The 20,680-nt window shown below is 35.7% G+C and overlaps 3 protein-coding genes across 22 annotated transcripts in view; 2 read left to right on the top strand and 1 right to left on the bottom strand.

The window, feature by feature from the left end:
• The window catches only part of LOC128027252 (ensconsin), a 28,533-nt gene extending 25,539 nt beyond the window's left edge, over window positions 1-2,994 (bottom strand). For all 19 annotated transcript variants that reach the window (XM_052614646.1, XM_052614648.1, XM_052614649.1 and 16 more), the window contains exon 1: window positions 2,854-2,994. In XM_052614646.1, coding sequence (XP_052470606.1) covers window positions 2,854-2,899 — 46 coding nt within the window. In that variant the 5' untranslated portion in view covers window positions 2,900-2,994. The remainder of the gene's footprint in view (window positions 1-2,853) is intronic.
• A 5,767-nt stretch (window positions 2,995-8,761) lies between these two features.
• Window positions 8,762-16,900, top strand: adgrg4a (adhesion G protein-coupled receptor G4a). Its single transcript, XM_052614437.1, has 19 exons — window positions 8,762-8,875; window positions 9,057-9,136; window positions 9,734-9,819; window positions 9,893-9,957; window positions 10,039-10,187; window positions 10,316-10,442; window positions 11,489-11,598; window positions 11,704-11,905; window positions 12,543-12,708; window positions 13,477-13,626; window positions 13,778-13,897; window positions 14,146-14,191; window positions 14,268-14,371; window positions 14,658-14,779; window positions 14,935-15,203; window positions 15,358-15,454; window positions 15,965-16,245; window positions 16,437-16,538; window positions 16,714-16,900. The coding sequence occupies exons 2-19, from the start codon at window positions 9,064-9,066 to the stop codon at window positions 16,881-16,883; spliced, it is 2,439 nt and encodes an 812-aa protein (XP_052470397.1). The 5' UTR covers window positions 8,762-8,875; window positions 9,057-9,063; the 3' UTR covers window positions 16,884-16,900.
• Window positions 16,901-17,217: 317 nt separating this feature from the next.
• On the top strand, window positions 17,218-20,182 carry LOC128027156 (transcription cofactor vestigial-like protein 3). Of its 2 annotated transcripts, none has more exons than XM_052614470.1 (4): window positions 17,218-17,516; window positions 18,208-18,404; window positions 18,490-18,891; window positions 19,329-20,182. In XM_052614470.1, the coding sequence occupies exons 2-4, from the start codon at window positions 18,215-18,217 to the stop codon at window positions 19,367-19,369; spliced, it is 633 nt and encodes a 210-aa protein (XP_052470430.1). In that variant the 5' UTR covers window positions 17,218-17,516; window positions 18,208-18,214; the 3' UTR covers window positions 19,370-20,182. The 2 variants fall into 2 exon arrangements, with proteins under 2 accessions (XP_052470430.1, XP_052470431.1); XM_052614471.1 differs by lacking the exon at window positions 17,218-17,516 and adding an exon at window positions 17,672-17,842.
• Window positions 20,183-20,680: the final 498 nt, after the last annotated feature.

Raw genomic sequence — 20,680 nt, 5'->3', positions numbered from 1 at the left:
TACCCTTTTTCTCTTCCCGATACCGATTCCGATACCTGGGCTCAGGGTATCGGCCGATACCGAGTACTGATCCGATACCTGGGTGTATATCTGTATATACAGCTGTATATACTACTAGCCCTGTGTAAATTGCTAGAATTTTTTTATGGTGTGCTTCAGACAGATCCCTCAATAAAACATGAACAAATACATGGTGAACTACTGTATTTATTACAGTATTTTTATTATCTAACATGAATTTGACAGTATTATTTATTTTCTTATGCAAAAAAGAACTTCAAATGCAGCCAAAAATCTAACACCGCAAACTAAAAAAGGTATTTAAGTTTTACAATATAACTGTATAAAAAAACTGCAACAAATAAGTCTAGGAATATAAAAAAAGATCTATTAATCAGATAATCTCTAACAAGTAAAAAACAAGTAAAAAACAAGCAACCATCTAGGCATAATTATTATTATTATAGAGATGTATTATTATTACTGTAGGCTACAACAGTAGCTTTATATATTGTCAATTTACTCATGTAAACCAAACATTTATTTTAATGGGCTGCCATGAAGATCTTTGAGTGTCTGTGTTTATGATATGACAGTATTCTCAAATGAAACGGTAAATTCTCATGAAGTGACGGTTTATGCGTTCGTGTCCTCATGACACACAGCAGAGACTACAAAACAGCGAGCTCTCGCGCATCTGTGCCAGTCACCCACAGAGATGTAGATTTTGCGGGAGTAATATTTAAATAGTATTTTGCAGTTTAATATTCACAGACACTAGTATATATTCGGCTACTGTCTGGAGCCCTGCGTTTTGACTTACACGGAAGCGACTGAACGCAGTTGCCGGTACTGAATATACTCGAGAGTCTGTAACTACCGGTACTACAGAGACATACTGCTAACCACTGATCTATAATATAGTAGCGGCTTCACTGTCTTTTGGCAGTTTAGAATGTGATGAGTGATCCAGTCATATATAAATAAGGGCTGCTAACGCGTTTTCATTTCTTCTTCGCTGCTCTAAACAGGGGTTGCTTGTGGCAACACAGCACAACTTCCTGTGTTTTCAATGCATTTTGAGCAGCGAAGAAGAACCGTGCAGCGGTTAGGCAAAGCTTGCGGTCATAACTAGGTCTTTTTTAAGAAAATGGTATCGGATCGGTATATGGGTTCATGTACTCGCCGATGCCGATGCCAGAATTTGTTGTGGTATCGGAGATATTTCCGATACTAGTATCGGAATCGGAACAACTCTAATTCTGACAGCCAAGAATAATGAGTGCACCTGATAAACAAAGGTGCTACCCATTTAATATTGACTTATATCCAGCCTGGTTCATAATGATTTTAACCAAACAGCTCAATATCACATGACTCTAACAGGCCATGTTATTTTTCATTCTCTTCAATAATACCTTACCAAAAAAAAGAGAGAGAGAGAGAAACTTAATAGACCCCAAAATAAATGGTATTCAAGCATTAATTCTTGCATACATAACCAAATATGTGCAGTTGTCTGACCACTGGACTCCACCACCCTATATTATGTTTGCAGTCAGGCCAGGGTTAACCCCGGTCTTGATGAGAACACACTTTGAAGTTTCTAACCACACCATGACCTGTTCTACAACAACGAATCTTCCACAAAAGAAGCTAAAATGACAAACAAAAAGCATAAGTCTTTCAATGCTGTTATGTTTGTTACACCAAAACTGCATGAGATTAATCGCTGGCTACAGTGAAAGCTAAAGCTACTAGTCTATTAGTGGCAGAGGGTGAAGGCAATGTATCAAAAGTGCAAATCATCCCTCATTAGCAAGTCAGAAGGGCATGCAAAACAAGCAACCCATGCATGTTTTCCTTAGAGGGAGGGACAGGTAAACAGTTTGATGCTTTGCTGCACAAAGCAACTCCAATGATGCTGATAGTGAAAGAAATGACAGTTTACATTCATGCTCAACCATCAAATGGTAAACGACCAAGTTGTGGTTACATCTCCAAGTGTGATGAGAGTCATACGTGTTTAGCAATTAGTGGCAAAGATGTCCAACAACATCTGCAAGACAGAAGCTCACTCACACACTCAACATGATAAGACATCAGGAGAAAAATACTGCTAAACCCCCACAGATCCGTAAACACTACTTTAGTGATGCCTCTGTGTAGTATGAACTGCACAAGCCTTAAGTTTCACTTATAAAGGTCAACTCAATACAAAATATTTATTTACGTCAATCAAAACATGGATTTCTCCCACTGGTTCTGTAATTTACACGTGAACTATTTCGACATCAATGTCAGTGTCTCTGAATTTAGATAGGAAGTGTAATATAGAAACCAACTTTTGAGACTGCAGAGGATTACACCTTTTTAAAAGCGTTATATTAAGTTATGAATATTTAGTACAAACACAATGATAAACGAATGAATACAAGCTCTGTAAGTTACAGTTAAAAGCGCCATACAAAGCTGAGATGATGATGTGTCCCTGTCAAAACCAAACATCACTCATCAAACCTCCCTACAGACCCGGCGAACACAACACTTAAAAACCCTTCAGGTTTCGTAAATTCATCCTGTCTGAACATTAAACTGTAGAAGAACATCACAGTGAACAAACACAGAATTATTGTCTGGTGCTGCAGTAAGTTTAGCAGTTAGCTGGCCGTTATCTGTCCATCTAAGCCCGCTAACTCTCCCCCTCAGACCGCCTCAATGAAAGTAACGGATTCAAGCCCCCCAGTCGTCCACACAACCTCCGAACAAAGCCAAAGTACTAAAGATATGTCATCTGACTGGTTTAAGAAACTAGTTCTCGTCGAAAGAGGTTGTAAAGCAGTTAATTCTTACCCATTTGCGCCCGCAACCCTTTCAGAGACGTCGCACCTTCCGCCATTTTTGCCGAAGTTTTTTTTTCCGGTTGTTTGGCGCGCGGGGAAGCCGGCTGCTCAACCCTCCGCGGTCCACGGACGGAAACAGCGACATCTAGCGTTTGACAGCACGCACTGCAGGACACTGAGAGAGAGACAGAGAGAGAGAGAGGAGAGATGGGTCGTTACTCGGTGGGTGTCAATCCGGTGTCCGTGACCGCAAGAGGGTGCTATGGGGTATGTAGAAAACTTGAGAAAAAGTAAAAAAAATAAAAAAATAAATAAAGATAAATATAAATATAAAGATAACCGGTAAACCGGTAAAATACAATATATATTGTTTAAGAAATTTGTTTGGCTTCAGACAATTAAATTTTTTAAAGGTGATTTAAAAATGAAAATATAACTCTTTTTATTTTATGAATGATTATAATATTTAAGGGGTCCTTACAGTTGGAAAATTCTTATTATAAACACTCCACTGTCATAATCCTTTATGTATATATGCCTGATGTATGTATGAAGGGGATGCTTTGGTGCTCAAGCCCCTTGCCTTTTTCCAAAATTAACCAGAAGTGGCCTTCTCTCGAAAGTTATCAACAATAATATTGTGGTCAATATTGTGTGTACAAAACAGTAATGCTATAAAGTCGGAATAGACCTACCTGTTTTTTTTCGCTTAAATCTTTCAGCTTTAGACGTCATTGCCATTGTATTGCTATAGATTGAGTGTATCTTAAACAAGCTCAGATTTCATTGTAGTTTATGAATATCAGTAAATTGGTTGAAATATACACTGTCCATTTGTAGGTATATAGACACGATAAAGACAGGTGTATTATTACTATTATTTTACAAGCCTGAAATTGCAAAAGTAAAAGAAGGGGCATTAATTCTAAGTATAGTGTTAAATTTACTCCTATTTAGGCTATTGCATATTGGGCTACCATTTGATGAAACTAGTTGGTTAAATGAAGCCCAAGTACCACCAACAGGCCTGTAATGTAAAATGTAAGCATTTCAGGTTCAAGGACAGAGTTACATAATTAGTTATTTGGAAATATTACTTTTATTGTTATTTTTAAGTTATGATTTTAATAATAAAATAACAAATAATAATAATAATAAATAATAATAAAAAAATTAATTATTACTTTTTTTAATAATAAAAAAATAAAAGAAAGAACGAAATTAAACACATTTTTTTTTGTGCACAGGCTTGGCATATTTTCCTTTTACCTCTATACTGGAGCTTTGACAATATGTTGAATGAGAAACTGACAGGAACGGCTAAGCTGTGGTCAACCCCTCCCTTTAAGAAAACACTATATTCCCTTTGGCTGTACTGCTTTTCAGGCATCTCAGACTGTTTCCTTTCATTTTAGCCATAGTTTGCAGGCCCCTCATTCATTTATACAGCAGGCTGAGCCTATATCAGTTACATGTATTAAATTGTGCACCAGCACTTACTGTAAGCCAATAATGGATGTGCCTGTGAGGGAATGTCAGGGCTTCAGATATACAGAGTATATGAAGCTCTAGTCCATAAAATACCACAGACATACCACAGAGCTACAATCTATAACAATAGCTGCTATAACTAATTCATTGACCAGTGCAGGGCAGAAAAAAACTGGTTTCACAAACTTGTGTGACCTGAACTTACAACTGATACACCTGAATAGCATTCTGCAAAAGATAGTATTTATATATAGTACTACTTATTTTCACAGTGATTGTGTTTTGACCACTATTGTCAAAATTGTCATGCAGGCAGAGCTGAATGTATATTATTTTAATTGAACACTGATGATATATAAATATAAAATCAAATATAAACTTCTATCTATAAGTGTTAAAACATAATATTGTTGTCGGATGTTGTAGAAAGAAGAGCAGAAAAGTATGAGTTTAAACATCATACATCATACACTGTTGTGTGTTTTTTCACAGTCTTGTGGGAAATTCTTTCAAGCTTCTTGTAGAAATACCCTGAATGGAAAATTTAGAGGAAATGGTGAGGTGGAGGCTGAAACCTTCCTTTACCTGTGTGTTAAAATGATCTCATGTAAGGCCTACAGAGACTGGTTGATTAATCCGTTCCTTGAAAACTGTTATGGCAACACTCCCTCTATTTATGAAAAACACACAATGTAAATCTTTGGAAATATAAGAAAGGAACTAAGAGCAATCAATATCATTTTCTGTATATTATGTCATTATACAAAGGTATTATGTGTAGCTTTATTCGTTTTACTGATTCGTGAGACATGGAACAGCAACTTTACCTGCCACTCATTTTTAAAATAGCAACATTTGCACATTTAAAATAATCAGAGAAGGTGGCTTGAATGTTCATATATTTTAACCTGTCTTCAGACCAGCTCAAAAGTATAGATTAAAATATGCACAGAATTTTTTGCTGACAGAAGAAACTTCATTGTAATTATTTATAGCTATATTCCTGCTTTATAGTTTCAAAGCAATGTCCCAACTCTGTCCGTGTCAAATATTTATAAAATCTGAAAAATATGGGAAAATTTAATATTTTTTATGTATGTATCAGAAGTCAGAAAGGGCTTTATTGGCAAGTATGTTTGCACATACAAGGAATTTGTTTCAGTGACAGAAGCTTCAGAGAAAAACAACAACACAGAGATAATAAAAAATAAAGAAATGTGAATAAAAATACACATATGTGTATATATATATACACATGGCAAAAGTTCAAAAAGGAGATGCCTTGCATGTGAGAGTCCAGAGTGATTGTCAGAGCCTTTTTCTAAATCTGGATTTAGTTCTTGAAGGCTGGGCAGGGGAGCACCAATAATTATTTCAGCAGCCTAAACCGTAGTCTTCTGATATCTGATTTTGTAACTGAGCTAATCCAGACAGTTATTGAAGTGCATAGAACAGAATCAATTATTGCTGAGTAGAACTGTGTGAGCAACTCCTGTAGCAGGATGAACTTCCTCAACTGGTAAAGGTAGTTGATTATCTGTTGTATGTATTTATTTATTTTCTAGCTTTTTGTGTCCTATGTATTTCAGATAGGTGGAGACAAACGCTAGTGACATGTCTACTAATATACAACGACTACTTACAGTAATTGTCCCTAGCAAGAATTTTGATCAAACAATTAAATAAATGTATATGTAACCACTGTTGTTTTAATTTCAACCACATCTGAAATATGTCATACCATTGATATACCTGAGAAGTTAAAGTAAATATGCTAGAAAACAGCGTGCTTTCAATGACGTACATTTAACAGGGGAGACAGGGTATGGTTGTCAGCTTAGATGGACCCTATTCCTAAAAGAGGTGCTTCCAGAAGTCATAGATCCTCTTCTGACTATTATTAATTCATCATTGTCATTAGGATATGTCCCTAAAACCTTCAAACTGGCTGTAAGCCTCTCATTACAAAAACAAAACTGGACCCCAAAGAACTAGTTAAGACTGATCTTGCATCTTCCTTTTCTGTCCAAGATGCTAGAAAGGTATTATCCTCACAAATGTATTCCTTCTTAGAGAAAAATAGCATCTGTGAGGATTTCTAGCCAGGATTTAGACCGTATCACAGTACTGAGACTGCTCTCTTTAGAGTTACAAATGATCTGCTCTTATCATCTGATCGTAAACAGTGAATGAAGGGAGTGGGGTGGGTTGTAACACACTTTTAAAAGCATCCCCTTATATAGAACTATGATTTTTTTTTTTTTTTTTTGCAAATTTTCTTTTTGCAACTAGACAATGGAAAAGAAAGACACAGAGAGGTGTGCCTGTTTTTTAAAGGGTGTCTAATGAGATCACAAAGAAGGGAAAGTCAGTCAGATCAGTCGCAAAGGAAGCATTCTGTCACATCAACTCAGTTTAATATAGTGCTTTTAATGATGCCTCAGTCAGCTTACAGAGAAATATAGCAGTGAAAATTATGTCATTCACACTAAATGATATTACGTTAAATAATATTACATTTGTAAAATGTTTAGTTAACTTAAACCATTTGTGTTGGTGCTTTATTAATCATTTATGTTGCATTGACCTAAACAGGGCATTGGATTTCTAGTTCCAAGCATGCTTTGTTGGATAGATCAGTGCTATTTAATGTGTTTTCAGTAAAGGGAAAGACTTATTAAAGTTTGCTGTTCAGTTATATTTGACATTTAAAATAGTTTATGTTTTTGTACATTGAGGTTACAATTATGATGAAGTGTAGACCTTGTGGTTAGGCTATATGACTTTAGACAATGTGCTGTCTGTACTGAGCCATTTTCATACTCAAAGCCAAAGAAAGCATGGGTAAAATATGCAGTCCCTGGGCCTATCAAGCTGGCACTTCAGGATTAACAAAATTAATTTGTCGCCAATGTGACTCTAATTGAGAATTCGGACACTGATACACAAACATGCACACATGACAGTGTTTTTTTAGACTTACATGTTTTTTACACAGATACACTGGAGTTGAGTGAAATGCTGTTAAGCAAGTTTGTTCTAGCATCTACACACACATGCTCACACTCGTGAGTTAGACAGAAAGTGGAACTGAGTTATGTTCAGTCACAGAGAAAGACATTTTAATGGGTTCTTCTTTTGGTTTGTTTCAGTAAACCTGTTTTTGTAGCATGGTGTTATAACTTATAACCCCAGTATGTGATCTTACCCCAGCAGTGTAACAAAGGCACTCCATGTATTTGACATCAACTTATAAGGGGTTTGATATTCTTGCAGAGTACTGATTCCATATTGAACTGTCACCTACTGAACTGCACTGGTCAAAAATCCAATTTGATTCATATCAGGACAAGTGTGTATCGCCAATCATTTGAATTAGATCTTGGAGCAGCTTCCTGAATCTTTTGATTCAGATAAAAACTTACACGTATCAAGAATCCTTTTTTCTAATATTATCTGTTCAGTTAGTTGATTGTATTTGTAAAAAAAATTAATTAATTAATAAATGACAGGCCATTAATTATATAACATGTTCCACGTCATTTAATATCTATGTCAGACACACATTTTATTTCGGAACGAAAGATAAAAATATAGAATATATATATACAGTAATACTTACAAAATATGCATCCAAATGAAAAAAAGAAAGAAAAAAAGAATCTCTCTAAATGAGAATTATGTACTTAAGTTTAGAGAGAGCTTTGGGTTGCCACTATAAAATCTAATTAAAGTCGATTGGTGGAAGCTTTGTGGAAGGAAGGAACATTACCTGAACTGTTTGCTTAAATTCTGAAACAACTTCCTGTAAAGATGGTAGACTCATACTGGCCACATAAACATATGCAGAACTGTCCATGTAATGAAAACAAGACTAGTTCCGCATATTCATTGTCATGTGCTGTCTTTTATGACATTATTATTATTATTGCACTTCCAAAAATACAGCATTTGTGGATCTTTTATGCTTTAGTCATCAAACCTTACAGCTTCAATCACATGCTGCTCTTATTATAACTATTATAGCTATTACAGAACAAGCTGACAAAAATGCATTATCAGCTCACAATTGACTCTGTATCAGAAACATTCATCCTATTTAGCAAGAGTTATGCATTTGCTGCAGTATTTCATCACACAACTTTCACTATTAATCTTTAACTATTTATGAGGTGTGCCTTCTCCCACATTAATGAGTGATAATCATAAACCAGATCAAAAAACAAGTATACACCTCAATCAGAACTACCAAACTGGGTCGCAGTGATTGAGAAACATTCACAAATTCATGAAATGAAAGGGTTAACCGATTCATTATAAGATTAACTTGTTCCGGATACTGTAAATTATTGATGGATCCTTTTATGTTTATTACTCTCTTTATGATTAATAAATAACTTATCAACAAGAGACTGGGCATGGATTTTGTCTCTTTTGAGGAGAGGTCCAGCGCTGAATATGTTTAGAGGACAACATACCCTCAGCTCATTTTCTAGGTTGAATTTGCTGGGTTTACATCATGTCATATATGTCATAACACAGTAAGTAATCTAACTCATGTTGAATCAAATTACTAAAATGGTTATGTATTTTTTTTTTTCAGCTAGATGGTTTACTTTAACTGCTTTGAATTTTAATGTTTTTTGAAAGCTTTTTTTAAGTGTGGACACTATAGAAATAAATACGTTCTCTCTTTATTTACCTTTTTAATTTTTTATATAGATAAATTATGCTTACCTTTAATAAATACCTGCCTGTGGCTATTTACATATGGATTTTGGGATCCTCTCTCAATTATGCAGGTATGATTTTTTCCAAAACTCTTATTTTGTAATTATATTTTCTCCATGTCCATGTTACTCTATTTCTTGAAAAAATATTGTTGTATTGCTAAAAAGGATGATATTTGTTGATTATTCTTTTTTTAGTTAAGGATAAGACCTGTGTTAACTCTGTTATGTTTGACATTTAAAAGTGTTTTTAAGAGTGTCAAGAGCCAAGAATGACAAAATGAGTAATATTTAGCTTGTTAACATGCTAAATAAGTGGTATGTATATGTGCTATGCTAGCTGTTAATTTAAGGGTCATCAATAAAATTTGTGTGATCAGTTTCATGAAAAGTTGTCATAACTCAAAAAGATTGATGCACACTGTTGCGTCAATTGGCATTGTTGAAACAAAACATTACTTTTAATACTGGTTTTGTGCAGGGTCACATATTTGAACGCAGGTTTTGTGAGAGTAACAAATCTTTGTGCGAAATATAGATTCATATTGAATGGATTATCCTTATTTTATATTTATTTTAAGAGAGTGATATTTACTGTCAAGTAATGTGACTGAACTGCGATTGTGTTGTATTTTGAACCGTAAATTTAATTTACTAATGTTTCACTAGATTTTGGAGACATTTTTTATAGAGTTTATCTCAATCTAACAATGAGTGGAAGCATCACAGACCCTCAACACACTATACAGCAATGGGTGAGTATTGACAAATATGATAAAAAGTCATTTTGAGCCAAACTTTTGTATTAGATGTGCTTCTTTTATTCAGCTTCAGCAGACACTGGGAAAATGCAGCATGCACATTTGGAATCTTGAGATAAAAGAAGCTCCTAAGTAAGTGTGCCAACATGGAACACATGGAAGACGCAATTGCAGATGAAATGGATGCTGTATTGTTACTCAAATCTTTTTCAGTTACGTCACTACTTTTCAAGTTCAGGCTATGGTGCCAGTGAATATCTCAGCAACAGAGAGGCTGATTTTTAAACTCTTGACAAAAGGATACACTAATGCCACCTTCAGTATCAGTGTCCCGTCTGGTGGAGTCAACATCATGCATAAAGGTACTGTCTGATTTTGCAGGTGACCTGTACATATTAAAACAAACCAAATCTACAAATTGCTGCTGAAATATTCTAATGGAGACAAAATATGTGTGTTGTTTCTCAGTGTAAGCTGTTTATTGTTGCAGATCCAGGCCTTTGTCCAGAGGAGACCATGCTTACAGTGTATGGCATATATGTGTGGCATGAAATGACTCCTCAAAGCGAGTGTACCATGGGGTGTTTGAGAGGGAATGAAAGTGCTACAAGGTTTTGGTAAGTTCTATACCTCATGCAGTAATTTTTGCAACTTATACAGAGGTTGTTAAAATAGGAATATCAATCAATTAATCTACTGAGGTATTAAAAAAAAACTAATTTCCAGTTTGTTTTATGGACATTATCATTTTCGCAATCACCATTGCATATAATTTTAAAGTGCAATACTGCTTTGTTTCTATAGAAAAAAATGCAACAGCCCTGTAAAAACATTCAGATAACATGTGCCATGTGTGTATCTTTGCGTCATTTGGCACACAAACTATATAAACAATCCTGAGCTGCTCTACTGATCAATGTGTTATCTTTTTCTTGTGGAAAGCAATATCTTTTAATTGAATAATTAGCTTGACAATACTGCTTGGACTCCTGCCAATGCAAATATTAACTGCCAGGACAGCAATATAACTCCAGTCACCATTGCATAAAACATTTTCACGAGTTCAAGAAGCCTCAGGAAATCTGTGCAACAATCATTTCATGTCTTTAACCCAGTAAATAATATTTTCTTGAAGTCAGGAACATTTATTAAAAGGGGTAATTCACTGCTGCCAAAATTGGATTTTAATTAAAAAAACAAACAAAACAAAAAACACGGAAACATTTAAAAAATGGATGCTCTGAAGGTTTTCTGAGTAACAATTACATAACAAAATGGGAATACTGGCAAAACATTCTTAAAAAACTTTTGTTAGCTGGGGAGCTGTCAGAAGTGTTTTGCTGACTAACAAGGGCATAGAATTAGGGGACACTATGGGACATGTCCCCTACCAATATCCAGCCTAATTAAGACACCCAGTGCTCTGATGCTGCTGTAATGTTGTTGGTTTTACATAATCAAAATCATGTAATTATTTTCTGATGAACATGCTAACATAAAAATCTCACTTTATCAATTATGATTGAGTGTTGTCTGATGTTATGTCCCCACCAATGACTATACATTGTTAATTTACTTACACTACCGACAAAGCTGAAAATCGGTCAACAAACCCTTTAATAAATAACTAAATGAGAATCCCTTTTTTTCTAATTCCATTTAGTAAGTTAAATGGGTCAACTGACAGAGCAGCGTGGGATCATCCAGACTTGAGCAAGTGTACAAGGACGGTTTCAGATTTTGAGGATTTGGAAAATATCACAGTTACAGCTGGTACGTTATCAATATGGGATTTTATTTGCCTTTATTTGTCTGAGAAGACAGAAGCATAGTTAATTCAGCCCACTTTATTATTCTCCATGTTGCATCTGTATCCAGACAACTCAGCAGACATTGTGGACATGATTGAGGATCTTTTAAATGAACAAACCGATCTAAATGATGCTCAGCTGGACATTGTGCTTGAAAAACTGTCTGAGGTCACTGAGATCGGAACCTTGACCACAGACCTGTCCAGCGACATTACTAAAATTGTTTCAGGAATCTGTTATATCAAAACTAGACCCACCCAAGTCAACAAGTAAGTATGCAAGCAGGCCAGAGCATTTTGTGAATGATTATATTTTGATATGCTGTATATGTAGTTTAAGGCAGGGCTGGGCAACTTCTGTCCCCTAAACTCTGCAGGACAGTGGCCCTCTAAGACTGAAGTTGCCCAGCCTGCAAGGGATAGTTTAACCAAAAAAAGGTTTTCTGACGTTATTTGTCGTTATTTACTCACTCTTATGGTGTTTCAAACATGTATAGCTACATTTCTTTCTTTCATCGCAGTATGGTATCATTTCATGGAGCTTAACTTATAGTTAAAACAACTTAATAATGGAATTATTACAAACACTCAGCTTTTTACTTCACAAGATATTAAGTGATGGAGTCGTGTGGATTACGTGTGGATTATTGTGATGTTTTTATCAGCTGTTTTGACTCTCATTCTGACAGCACCCATTCACTACAGTGGGTCCAGTGGTGGGGGGAGTAAATTTTCAGTTAATTCCCTGAAAGCACACATACTTCACGGAGACGTCTATTTTCATATAAAAAAAAAAACATGATACGATATCTGATATGTCTATAAATATATCTCTGAATACATCCCAATATCCAATTTTTCCTGCTGCCTTCACTCTATTGTGGCTTTTTGTCTTTGTGTGTGGTAGGATTCTTTCCATTACAGACCTTATGGGAGACAGGACGGTGTTCGAGGGAGATGCTTGTAACATGACAGCACCTTCATTGGCACTTCAACTGATCAACCCTGACACCTCTCAGTTCCACGGCCTCACATTCGGGGTGTCCTCCTTACTGAATGATAGCACCCCTGAGGTGAGAGACAAAGAGAGATTGTATATCTAACACTGCATGACATCTAACACGGCATATAACACTCCAAGATCATTATGGGAACGTTAGACTCTTCGCGAAAATAGAAGTGTGATATTAAAATATCACAGTGCCTTTGTGAATGTGTTTTCACACCATTGTGACCACAAGGTTTCTGTGTCCTTGTGTGCGTTAGTGGATCACAGGATTCAAGTAGTTATTTTAGCACCATTTACATGTCAGGTATGATACTTGCCCTGACCACCAAATGACTTTGAAGTAAGTAAGATGTGAACATATTGAGCCAGCATTGTTGTATGTATTAAAGCTGAAGTATGTCATTTTTTCAGTGTGTTAAAATATCTTCCTATACCATATTAAAGATTTGTTTGTTTGATCATCGACTGATGAGGATGTTTGTTTTTACGATCAATGACGGTATTGGTGCAAAAACAGCTTTAAGTTTCATTTTTATTTCCTACATCGTTACATTAGTCAGGCCAAAGCAGATTCAACCGTCACATGTCTCCAAGGTGGCAACACAGGAGTGGTGCTACTGAATGAATCAGTATTTAAAATAAACCACTTGAGTGAATGATTCAATGACTCATTCATAGTCACCTGTCGCCACCTACTGGCATATTGATGTAACCTGTAAAACGAAAAATCTCCACCACTAATGCACAGTCTGAGAGTCTGAGAGGAAAAGTGTGAACCTCAATGGTTAATGGATTTTAAAGTATGCTGTAACACTTTCCCTTCTTTTTATAGATATTTTATGACAAGAACTTTACAGAGCATCCAGACACAGGAACTGTAGCATTCATTGCCTTACCTCGTACAATTGAAAGCTTTTTCCCGAACGATGGAGAAAGACCTCGTGTACAGTTTCATTTTTATGGCACAGAAAAGTTCTTTGAGGTAACACACTGAACTGGGGGCCAGATTTTCCTTGTGTGTTTTTCTCATTTTAATAAACCACACAGAATAGCATTTTTAACTATTTATATGAAGCATTTTTTAGATGTTTGCAATCAGTACTTACTACTAATGGCAGACCTTTCAAATCTAGGACCCTACAGTAGGCATGAAGCTGAACTCTTATGTAGTATCTGCCAGTGTCACCAATGCCACAGTAAGCAACCTTGAGATCCCAGTGATGCTCACTCTCCGCCATCTCCAAAACAAAGAGGTCTGTATGGACCACCAAAACAAACCACAAATCAGTTCAGCATCATTATTGCCCAGTTATACAACTGTTGGAACAAACTATAGTAAACAGTTACCCTAATAATGCGAGCAATCAGCAAATCAGCAAATACTTTCCTAAGAATAGCTACTGACGAAAATCATCTGCTATGATTAACCCCTGATATTATCACAGATTTAGGGGCTTATCGTTAAAGTAATATTTCACCACTCTCTCTTTTTTCTCTGTAGGACTGGGACATCGTCAAGTGTGTCTACTGGGACTTCAACCAAAATGGTAAGCTTTGTGATACACACTTTCAAATGGAAAATGTAGGCCTATTTACCAGTGTTTGTTTTTTTATGTCTCATAGATGAGAAAGGTGGATGGAATGATACTGGATGTGACACAGTGACGTCTAATGCCACTCATACGTCCTGTTCCTGTGATCACCTCACACATTTTGGAGTTCTTCTGGTGAGTGCAGTTTGTCTTCCCAAAATTTAGACCTCCCATTAAAATGTTATAAAGTACTCATAGTTTTACCTCACTTTTAGGGTTGTGTGAAACTAAATTTGCCCTTGCATTAGCAAAAGGTCACTAAATTATAAAGCTTTTAGGAAATCATTCTGAAACTAAAGGTCATTAGTTAATTTATGGATGTCAAACAGTAGCATTTTTTATACATTTGCATAAAATATGCCTGCATTTTGATTACTGTAAGCACTATGCATGTTTCCCTGAACCCGTCTGTCTATCCCAGGATATCTCTAAAACCCCAATAAGTGCAAAGGATGAAAAGATTCTGACTATCATGTCATACGTGGGCTGTGGTATATCCTCAATCTTTCTTGGAGTCACACTGTTGACCTATTTGGCCTTTGAGTGAGTTCACTCTTTTGCAAACTACCACTTAAACCAGAATAACAATGCAGACTTAGAGACTCATTTGGTTTGTTTACACCCTTGAGCAACTCAAAAGGATTCATCTTCAGTAGTGTCAATAAATCTTGATGTTTTTTTTTTTTACATTACCACAGGAAACTGAGGCGAGACTACCCTTCAAAGATCCTTATTAACCTCTCGGTAGCCTTGATAGGGTTGAACATGCTCTTCCTGGTGAACTCCTGGCTTGCCTCTTTTAACAGCAATGCCATCTGTATAACAGTAGCAGCCTTTTTACATTACTTTTTCCTGGCTACCTTTACTTGGATGGGACTGGGTGCAATCAACATGTATCTGGCCTTGGTCAAGGTCTTTAATTCATATGTGCCATCTTACATCCACAAATTCTGTGCTCTTGGATGGGGTGAGACAGTTTTATGTTTTTACTCTTCATAAATGTTATACTGTGTAGTTTTGACTAAATTAATTGTGACGAGAATATTGGTGAATAACAATTAAGACATTTTTACAGAAAAGGGTTTGTGTTTGTTGATTCTTGAACTGTTGTTTGTTTGCAGGTTTACCTCTGCTGGTTGTAAGTTTAGTGCTTGCCATTGATATAAATTCATATGGCACCAGCCTCTCCAGAGCACTTTTCCAAGAATCAACTGCATTGTAGGTGCCATGAGCAAAATAATTTAAAATACACATTTTTAAATGCATAAGTTGGTGCACACCAACAACTATAACCATTGAGCAAGCAACCCAAACTCACAAGAGAACATATTTTTAAATTTCTTACAAAATCATATTCTGATAAATAGGAAATTGTACAATAAGTAATTAAAAAATAAGCACAAACCTAAATTCCTAAAACCATCCCAAACCCTAACCCTCTGTGGCGCAAGAGCAGGTCATTCAAAAACATTTGAATGAGATTGTACAAATTTTCCAAACCTAAAGTAAGGCTATTGTCGTGGAATCACTCACAGCAAATTCTGTCCAGCTGATGAGCGCTAAAACATTTTAAAGCATGCACAGAACATATCAGAAGGCCGCAATTAAAATAAACAGAAAGTTATCGTCTGTTGGTGTGGATGCTAATTCAATTATGGTTGTTATTAAGATTCTTGTTTTTGGTGTGAATGGGTCTTATGGTTACACTACTCTCTTCATTCTCTTCAGTTGCTGGTTAAAGAATGACGTGACCTTTTATGTGACGGTGGTTTCCTTCGTGACCCTGGTCATGATCTGCAACATCTCCGTGTTTGCCGTGGTGCTGGTACAGATCCATAAAATGCGAGCCAATAAGCCCTCCAGCAGCCGAAAAGGGTTCCTGCATGACCTGCGAGTGGTGGCCAGTCTCAGCTTCCTGCTGGGACTCACCTGGATACTATCCTTTGGTGCTTGGGGGCCGGCCAAAACACCCCTGCTGTACCTGTTCTCTCTCCTCAACAGTCTTCAAGGTAACAGCAAGGGCTTCTGCTTATAACCAGAGAGTGAGAGAGTTAGCTAATGCATCACTCTGAAGTGAATATAGTGCCATCAGGAATAATGAATTATTTGAGTTTAACAACAGATAATATTGTTTTTGTATTGTAATCTTTATAGCAAATGTAAAGGATTTACATTTGGTTTGCTTTTTGCTGTATTTCAGGTTTCTTTATCTTTCTGTTTTACTGTTTGATGAAAGACAATGTAAGGAAGCAGTGGAGGATACATCTCTGCTGTGGAAGATTCAGACGGACTGAATATTCAGGTTTGGCACATTTAAACAATACATTAGTTTTCATACTTAACCTATGGTAGAAATCTCTCTCTCTCTCTCTCTCTCTCTCTCTCTCTCTCTCTATATATATATTTATATATAAGGAAAGAAAAGCCTATTCCTTAAAAATAAAAAAATTATAAAAGATCATTTTAATTTTGACCAGACTGGAGTCATTCTGTGACACTGGGGGCCAAAGCGAAAGGTGGTCTACAAATCTCCTCACCGTCCATGAAGACAGAGACTACCAGAGAAATGAAGAGCTCTGATACCTCAATCTCAGGGACCAGCCACGATGGTGTTTTTCCAACACGAGACAGAAAAACAATAAAATAAAATGTGTATTTAATTTCTTTTTGTGTTTATGTAAAAAGAGTCTTTGGAAATTTCCAGCAGAAAATAATGAAAAGCTTCTTTAATTTTTATTTTGTTTTTGTCATTGATAAAAATTGTTTCAATGATTTATTTCTTCCAGAGATATGAATTAATGAGGTCATCTGTTGAAATGTGTTATGTCTGGTGTCATTTAAGCGACTGATATCTGTAGACATTGGTATAATGACAGCACTTTTTTTTTTTATTTCAAGTATAGTAATTTTTGCTTCTGACTATCAGTATATATATATAAAAAATACTAGCAGCTTTTCCCCCTCATCAGTGTTAACGACAATGTCAACGGGCAAATGAAGTAAAACAACATTAGCTCTGTCAGTGTCTTTCCCCCCAGAGATGACAGTTAAACTTGTTCAGTCACATTCTACTCGAACTGGTTGAAGTTCACAGATTAACGCCCCACATTTAAGGGCACAAAGTGAAGTGGTTTCTTTTAGTCGAACTTCTGAAAGGCAAACGATTTAACGAACTGCAGCTTGTTCAAATCTCGCGCACGTGCGGATATTTCTCCTAGATCAATGTAATTGTTCGGGTTGCAGCGTCTGATTAAACACTCGAGATTTCACGGCTTGTACGGTGAGTAAAAACGACAGCTATTTTCATGACAGCAATATTTCATCATTTAAAATAGCTGCAATATTAGCGTAACGTTAATGCTTAATTGTATAAATCTGGAGCTGATCAAATGCTGTCAGAGTTTGAACTTAAGTGATTTGCGTTAACACAGTTTGTAGCTAGTTCAGAGAGGGGACATAATTATTAGTATTAACTAGCTATAGGTATTTTATTTAACTTAAAAAAAAATATTTAATGCATATATATAGTCCAGACATCAACTGTAGATTTTTTTGTAAACATAAAATGTCATAAAACCTTCAGAAAAGGTTGATCGTCAAACACAGGTGGTCTTAATGAATTATATTACTAAATATAATTATATAAAATATACAGATTTTAAAACAATTATATGTAATTAATATTAAATAAATGTGTGTGCATATATATATATATATATATATATATATATATATATATAATTATTAATATTTATCATATTCATTTTAATCAACAACATTTAATATGTGATGTTGTATCTTTACATCCTTTCATTCATCAATACCATACAAACAATGTCATAAAGTGATGGATGATAATTTCACATTAGAATCAGAAGACATGATATTATGATCAGTGTATACAATAATTCATCAACAATGCAGGATAGATGGATAAATGATGCATTGCACACTCTTTCTGCTGTAACTAGATCAGTGATGGAAGACGATCTAGGGAACCCTGTGGCTAAGAAGACTGAGGAGGAGTCCAGTTGTGTCCTTCTCACTTACTTCAAAGGAGACATCAACAGCATGGTGGATGAACATTTCTCCCGTGCTCTGAGTCAAGCAGCTAAACCGAAGGGAGAGTGCTCAGAAATCAAAAGAAACCGTAAATTTGCTCAAACAAGTAAATGTTCCTCTCAAATTTTTATTTTAGAGAAAATATTTGATTTGCTAAATGAATTTAAACAATTTCTGTGTTCCCCCCTAAGATGGACTTGGTTCAAGTCAATGGGAAGCACAGTCACAAACCAGGTTTCAGCCCTTGTATCCTCCAGAACATCTCCGGTTAGGAGCAAGCAGTGAGTCTCAATCAAACCATCATATGCCACCGAGTCACACTGCAAACAGTGCCGCTCTGTGGTCAGGAGATTCTAGGCAGGGATTGAGTCTCGCTCTGCCCCCCATGATGCCTTACCCCTCAGCTGTATCCTCTGATGGTTTGATGGTGGCAGAACACCAGTACTCTAATTCTCTGTTAAACATGCTCCACAACGATCACCCTGACATGGGCACAGTGGTGCTATCCTCCTCCAAACAAGACCTCATGTCTGGATGGACCAAGTACCCAGGATTTGGCAATCAGATGAATTGCAATATCAATCTTAACTCTGGTAAATGCCCTCATTTTAGTACTTTTTAAAAAGGCAACCCAGTAACAGCTTTTGTACTTTTTTTTTATTTTCTAAAGTGTATTTTAATCACACCTATATAATTGTACAGTTCTATCTTCAGAAGTTTAGGGGTGATAAGATTTTCAGTAATTCTTGTAATAAGTTTTGTAATAAGCTTACTATAGCTGAATTTATTTGGAGGATATTGTGAAATACCTTAACATATTCTCCATTTTAATATATTTTAAAAATAACATTCCTGTGACACTTACACCAGTCTTCAGCATGATACTTTCTATTCTAATATGCTGATTTGGTGCTTAAGAATCATTGCTTTTTTTATTAACATTCTTTTTTTTATTATTATTTAAATGTACATTTTAGTCTCTTTATTATACATCATCCATTTAATTATGTAACTTGTAATTTTCTTTTAGGTGTACAGGGGATTGAAAAAAAGGATCTTTATTGGTATTAACAATGTTATTTGAGATTTAAAAGGAAGAACAAAGAAGTCTTTCATCACTTTTCTTGTTTAACTGGACCCTGCGATGCTTCTCCTGTAGGCGTCTTTACATCCAACCTGTTCAGAAACAAGCTCTTCATGTACCAAAGCACAGAAGAAGATTGTACAAGAGATTGGCCTCAGGCTCTATATGGTTAAAGACGTTTTACACACACACAGAAACACACACTAAATTTGTTTTTCCTTTATTATTATTTGTAGAGTGTCAGGTGGAGTTTGTTATTGTTGTATTTTTTAATTTTTTTATAGAAAACTCCTAATAGACTTTTTGTCTTAAAGCTATTTTTGTTGCATTTAATTTGTCAGATAGGCTGCTCTGGGTCTAAATAACTTTAAGTGATTTGAAAAATTATTACAAACATAATTACACAAAGAGATGTATAAATGTACAAAACCTAAAAGTATAAAGAGGTTTTATATGGGCTTTATTATAAGTGAAGGGAACATTACACAACTTGTCGATGCCATCAATTCAGCTGCTTTACGTGCCAGACAATACAGCATTGGATTTGTTGTTGGTCTTTGATGCAAACAACAAAAGGAAGCTTATTTATTTTGTTGTCCTACCCATGCACAATTATTACCATTGTTTTTCCCTGCTATTGTTGATAAGCTATTCAGAAAGACTTTTTAGGTCACAGACCACTTGTTGAAAATCACTTTTGGTATTGTATTATGTAAATGCTATTGTATTGTATTTCTATAAATGGAACATGACAGCATTTCTTCAGTGCTACTCAAATACATTTCATTTTTTAAGACAAACTCGGTTTAATTTTTACTTAAGTGTGGCAGTCGTCCTGGCTAATGAAAACACCAACACTGTACCCTTGTGGGCGAGAACAACATTGCACTGCATCTCACTGTAAAAATACATGAATTACAGCAGCATGGTGTGAAGTCTTTATATCTTGGAGCCAATCTTATTCTCACACTATGATGTAGGAAGCAAACTCGACTCCCCCACCATGAATCCAATTCATGGACGCAGATGGAGGAACAGCCATCTCCACACCCCTGCTTGAGGATTATTGATGTCCTTGCACTATATTTAGCTGTTACCCATCTGGTGGCACACACATCCCTTTCCAAATAAAAATGACCAAAGACAAGGCTAAACTTTGCACTCAGACTCACCTCTGATTAGAAACATTCAGCACAATGATCGATCACTCCACATTTTATGCAATGGTAGTGGAGGACTAAATTCTTTTACTGACCAGAAAACTTTAGAGTGACTTTTTATGCTTTATTATTACACAG

Source organism: Carassius gibelio, chromosome A14 (genome assembly GCF_023724105.1).
Source record: "Carassius gibelio isolate Cgi1373 ecotype wild population from Czech Republic chromosome A14, carGib1.2-hapl.c, whole genome shotgun sequence".
In the NCBI taxonomy this organism is placed as follows: domain Eukaryota; kingdom Metazoa; phylum Chordata; class Actinopteri; order Cypriniformes; family Cyprinidae; genus Carassius; species Carassius gibelio.
This window is presented reverse-complemented; position numbering and strand designations above follow the sequence as displayed.

What these genes read in the sequence shown, in the direction of transcription:
- adgrg4a (XM_052614437.1), top strand. Translation starts at nt 9,064, where the DNA reads ATGCTTACCTTTAATAAATACCTGCCTGTGGCTATTTACATATGGATT. An exon ending in GAAAGTGCTACAAGGTTTTG is followed by an intron (nt 10,443 to 11,488) that starts GTAAGTTCTATA and finishes AATTCCATTTAG; the next exon opens with TAAGTTAAATGGGTCAACTG. An exon ending in TTGACCTATTTGGCCTTTGA is followed by an intron (nt 14,780 to 14,934) that starts GTGAGTTCACTC and finishes ACATTACCACAG; the next exon opens with GAAACTGAGGCGAGACTACC.
- LOC128027156 (XM_052614470.1), top strand. Translation starts at nt 18,215, where the DNA reads ATGGAAGACGATCTAGGGAACCCTGTGGCTAAGAAGACTGAGGAGGAG. An exon ending in CCGTAAATTTGCTCAAACAA is followed by an intron (nt 18,405 to 18,489) that starts GTAAATGTTCCT and finishes TTCCCCCCTAAG; the next exon opens with ATGGACTTGGTTCAAGTCAA. An exon ending in CAATATCAATCTTAACTCTG is followed by an intron (nt 18,892 to 19,328) that starts GTAAATGCCCTC and finishes ATTTTCTTTTAG; the next exon opens with GTGTACAGGGGATTGAAAAA.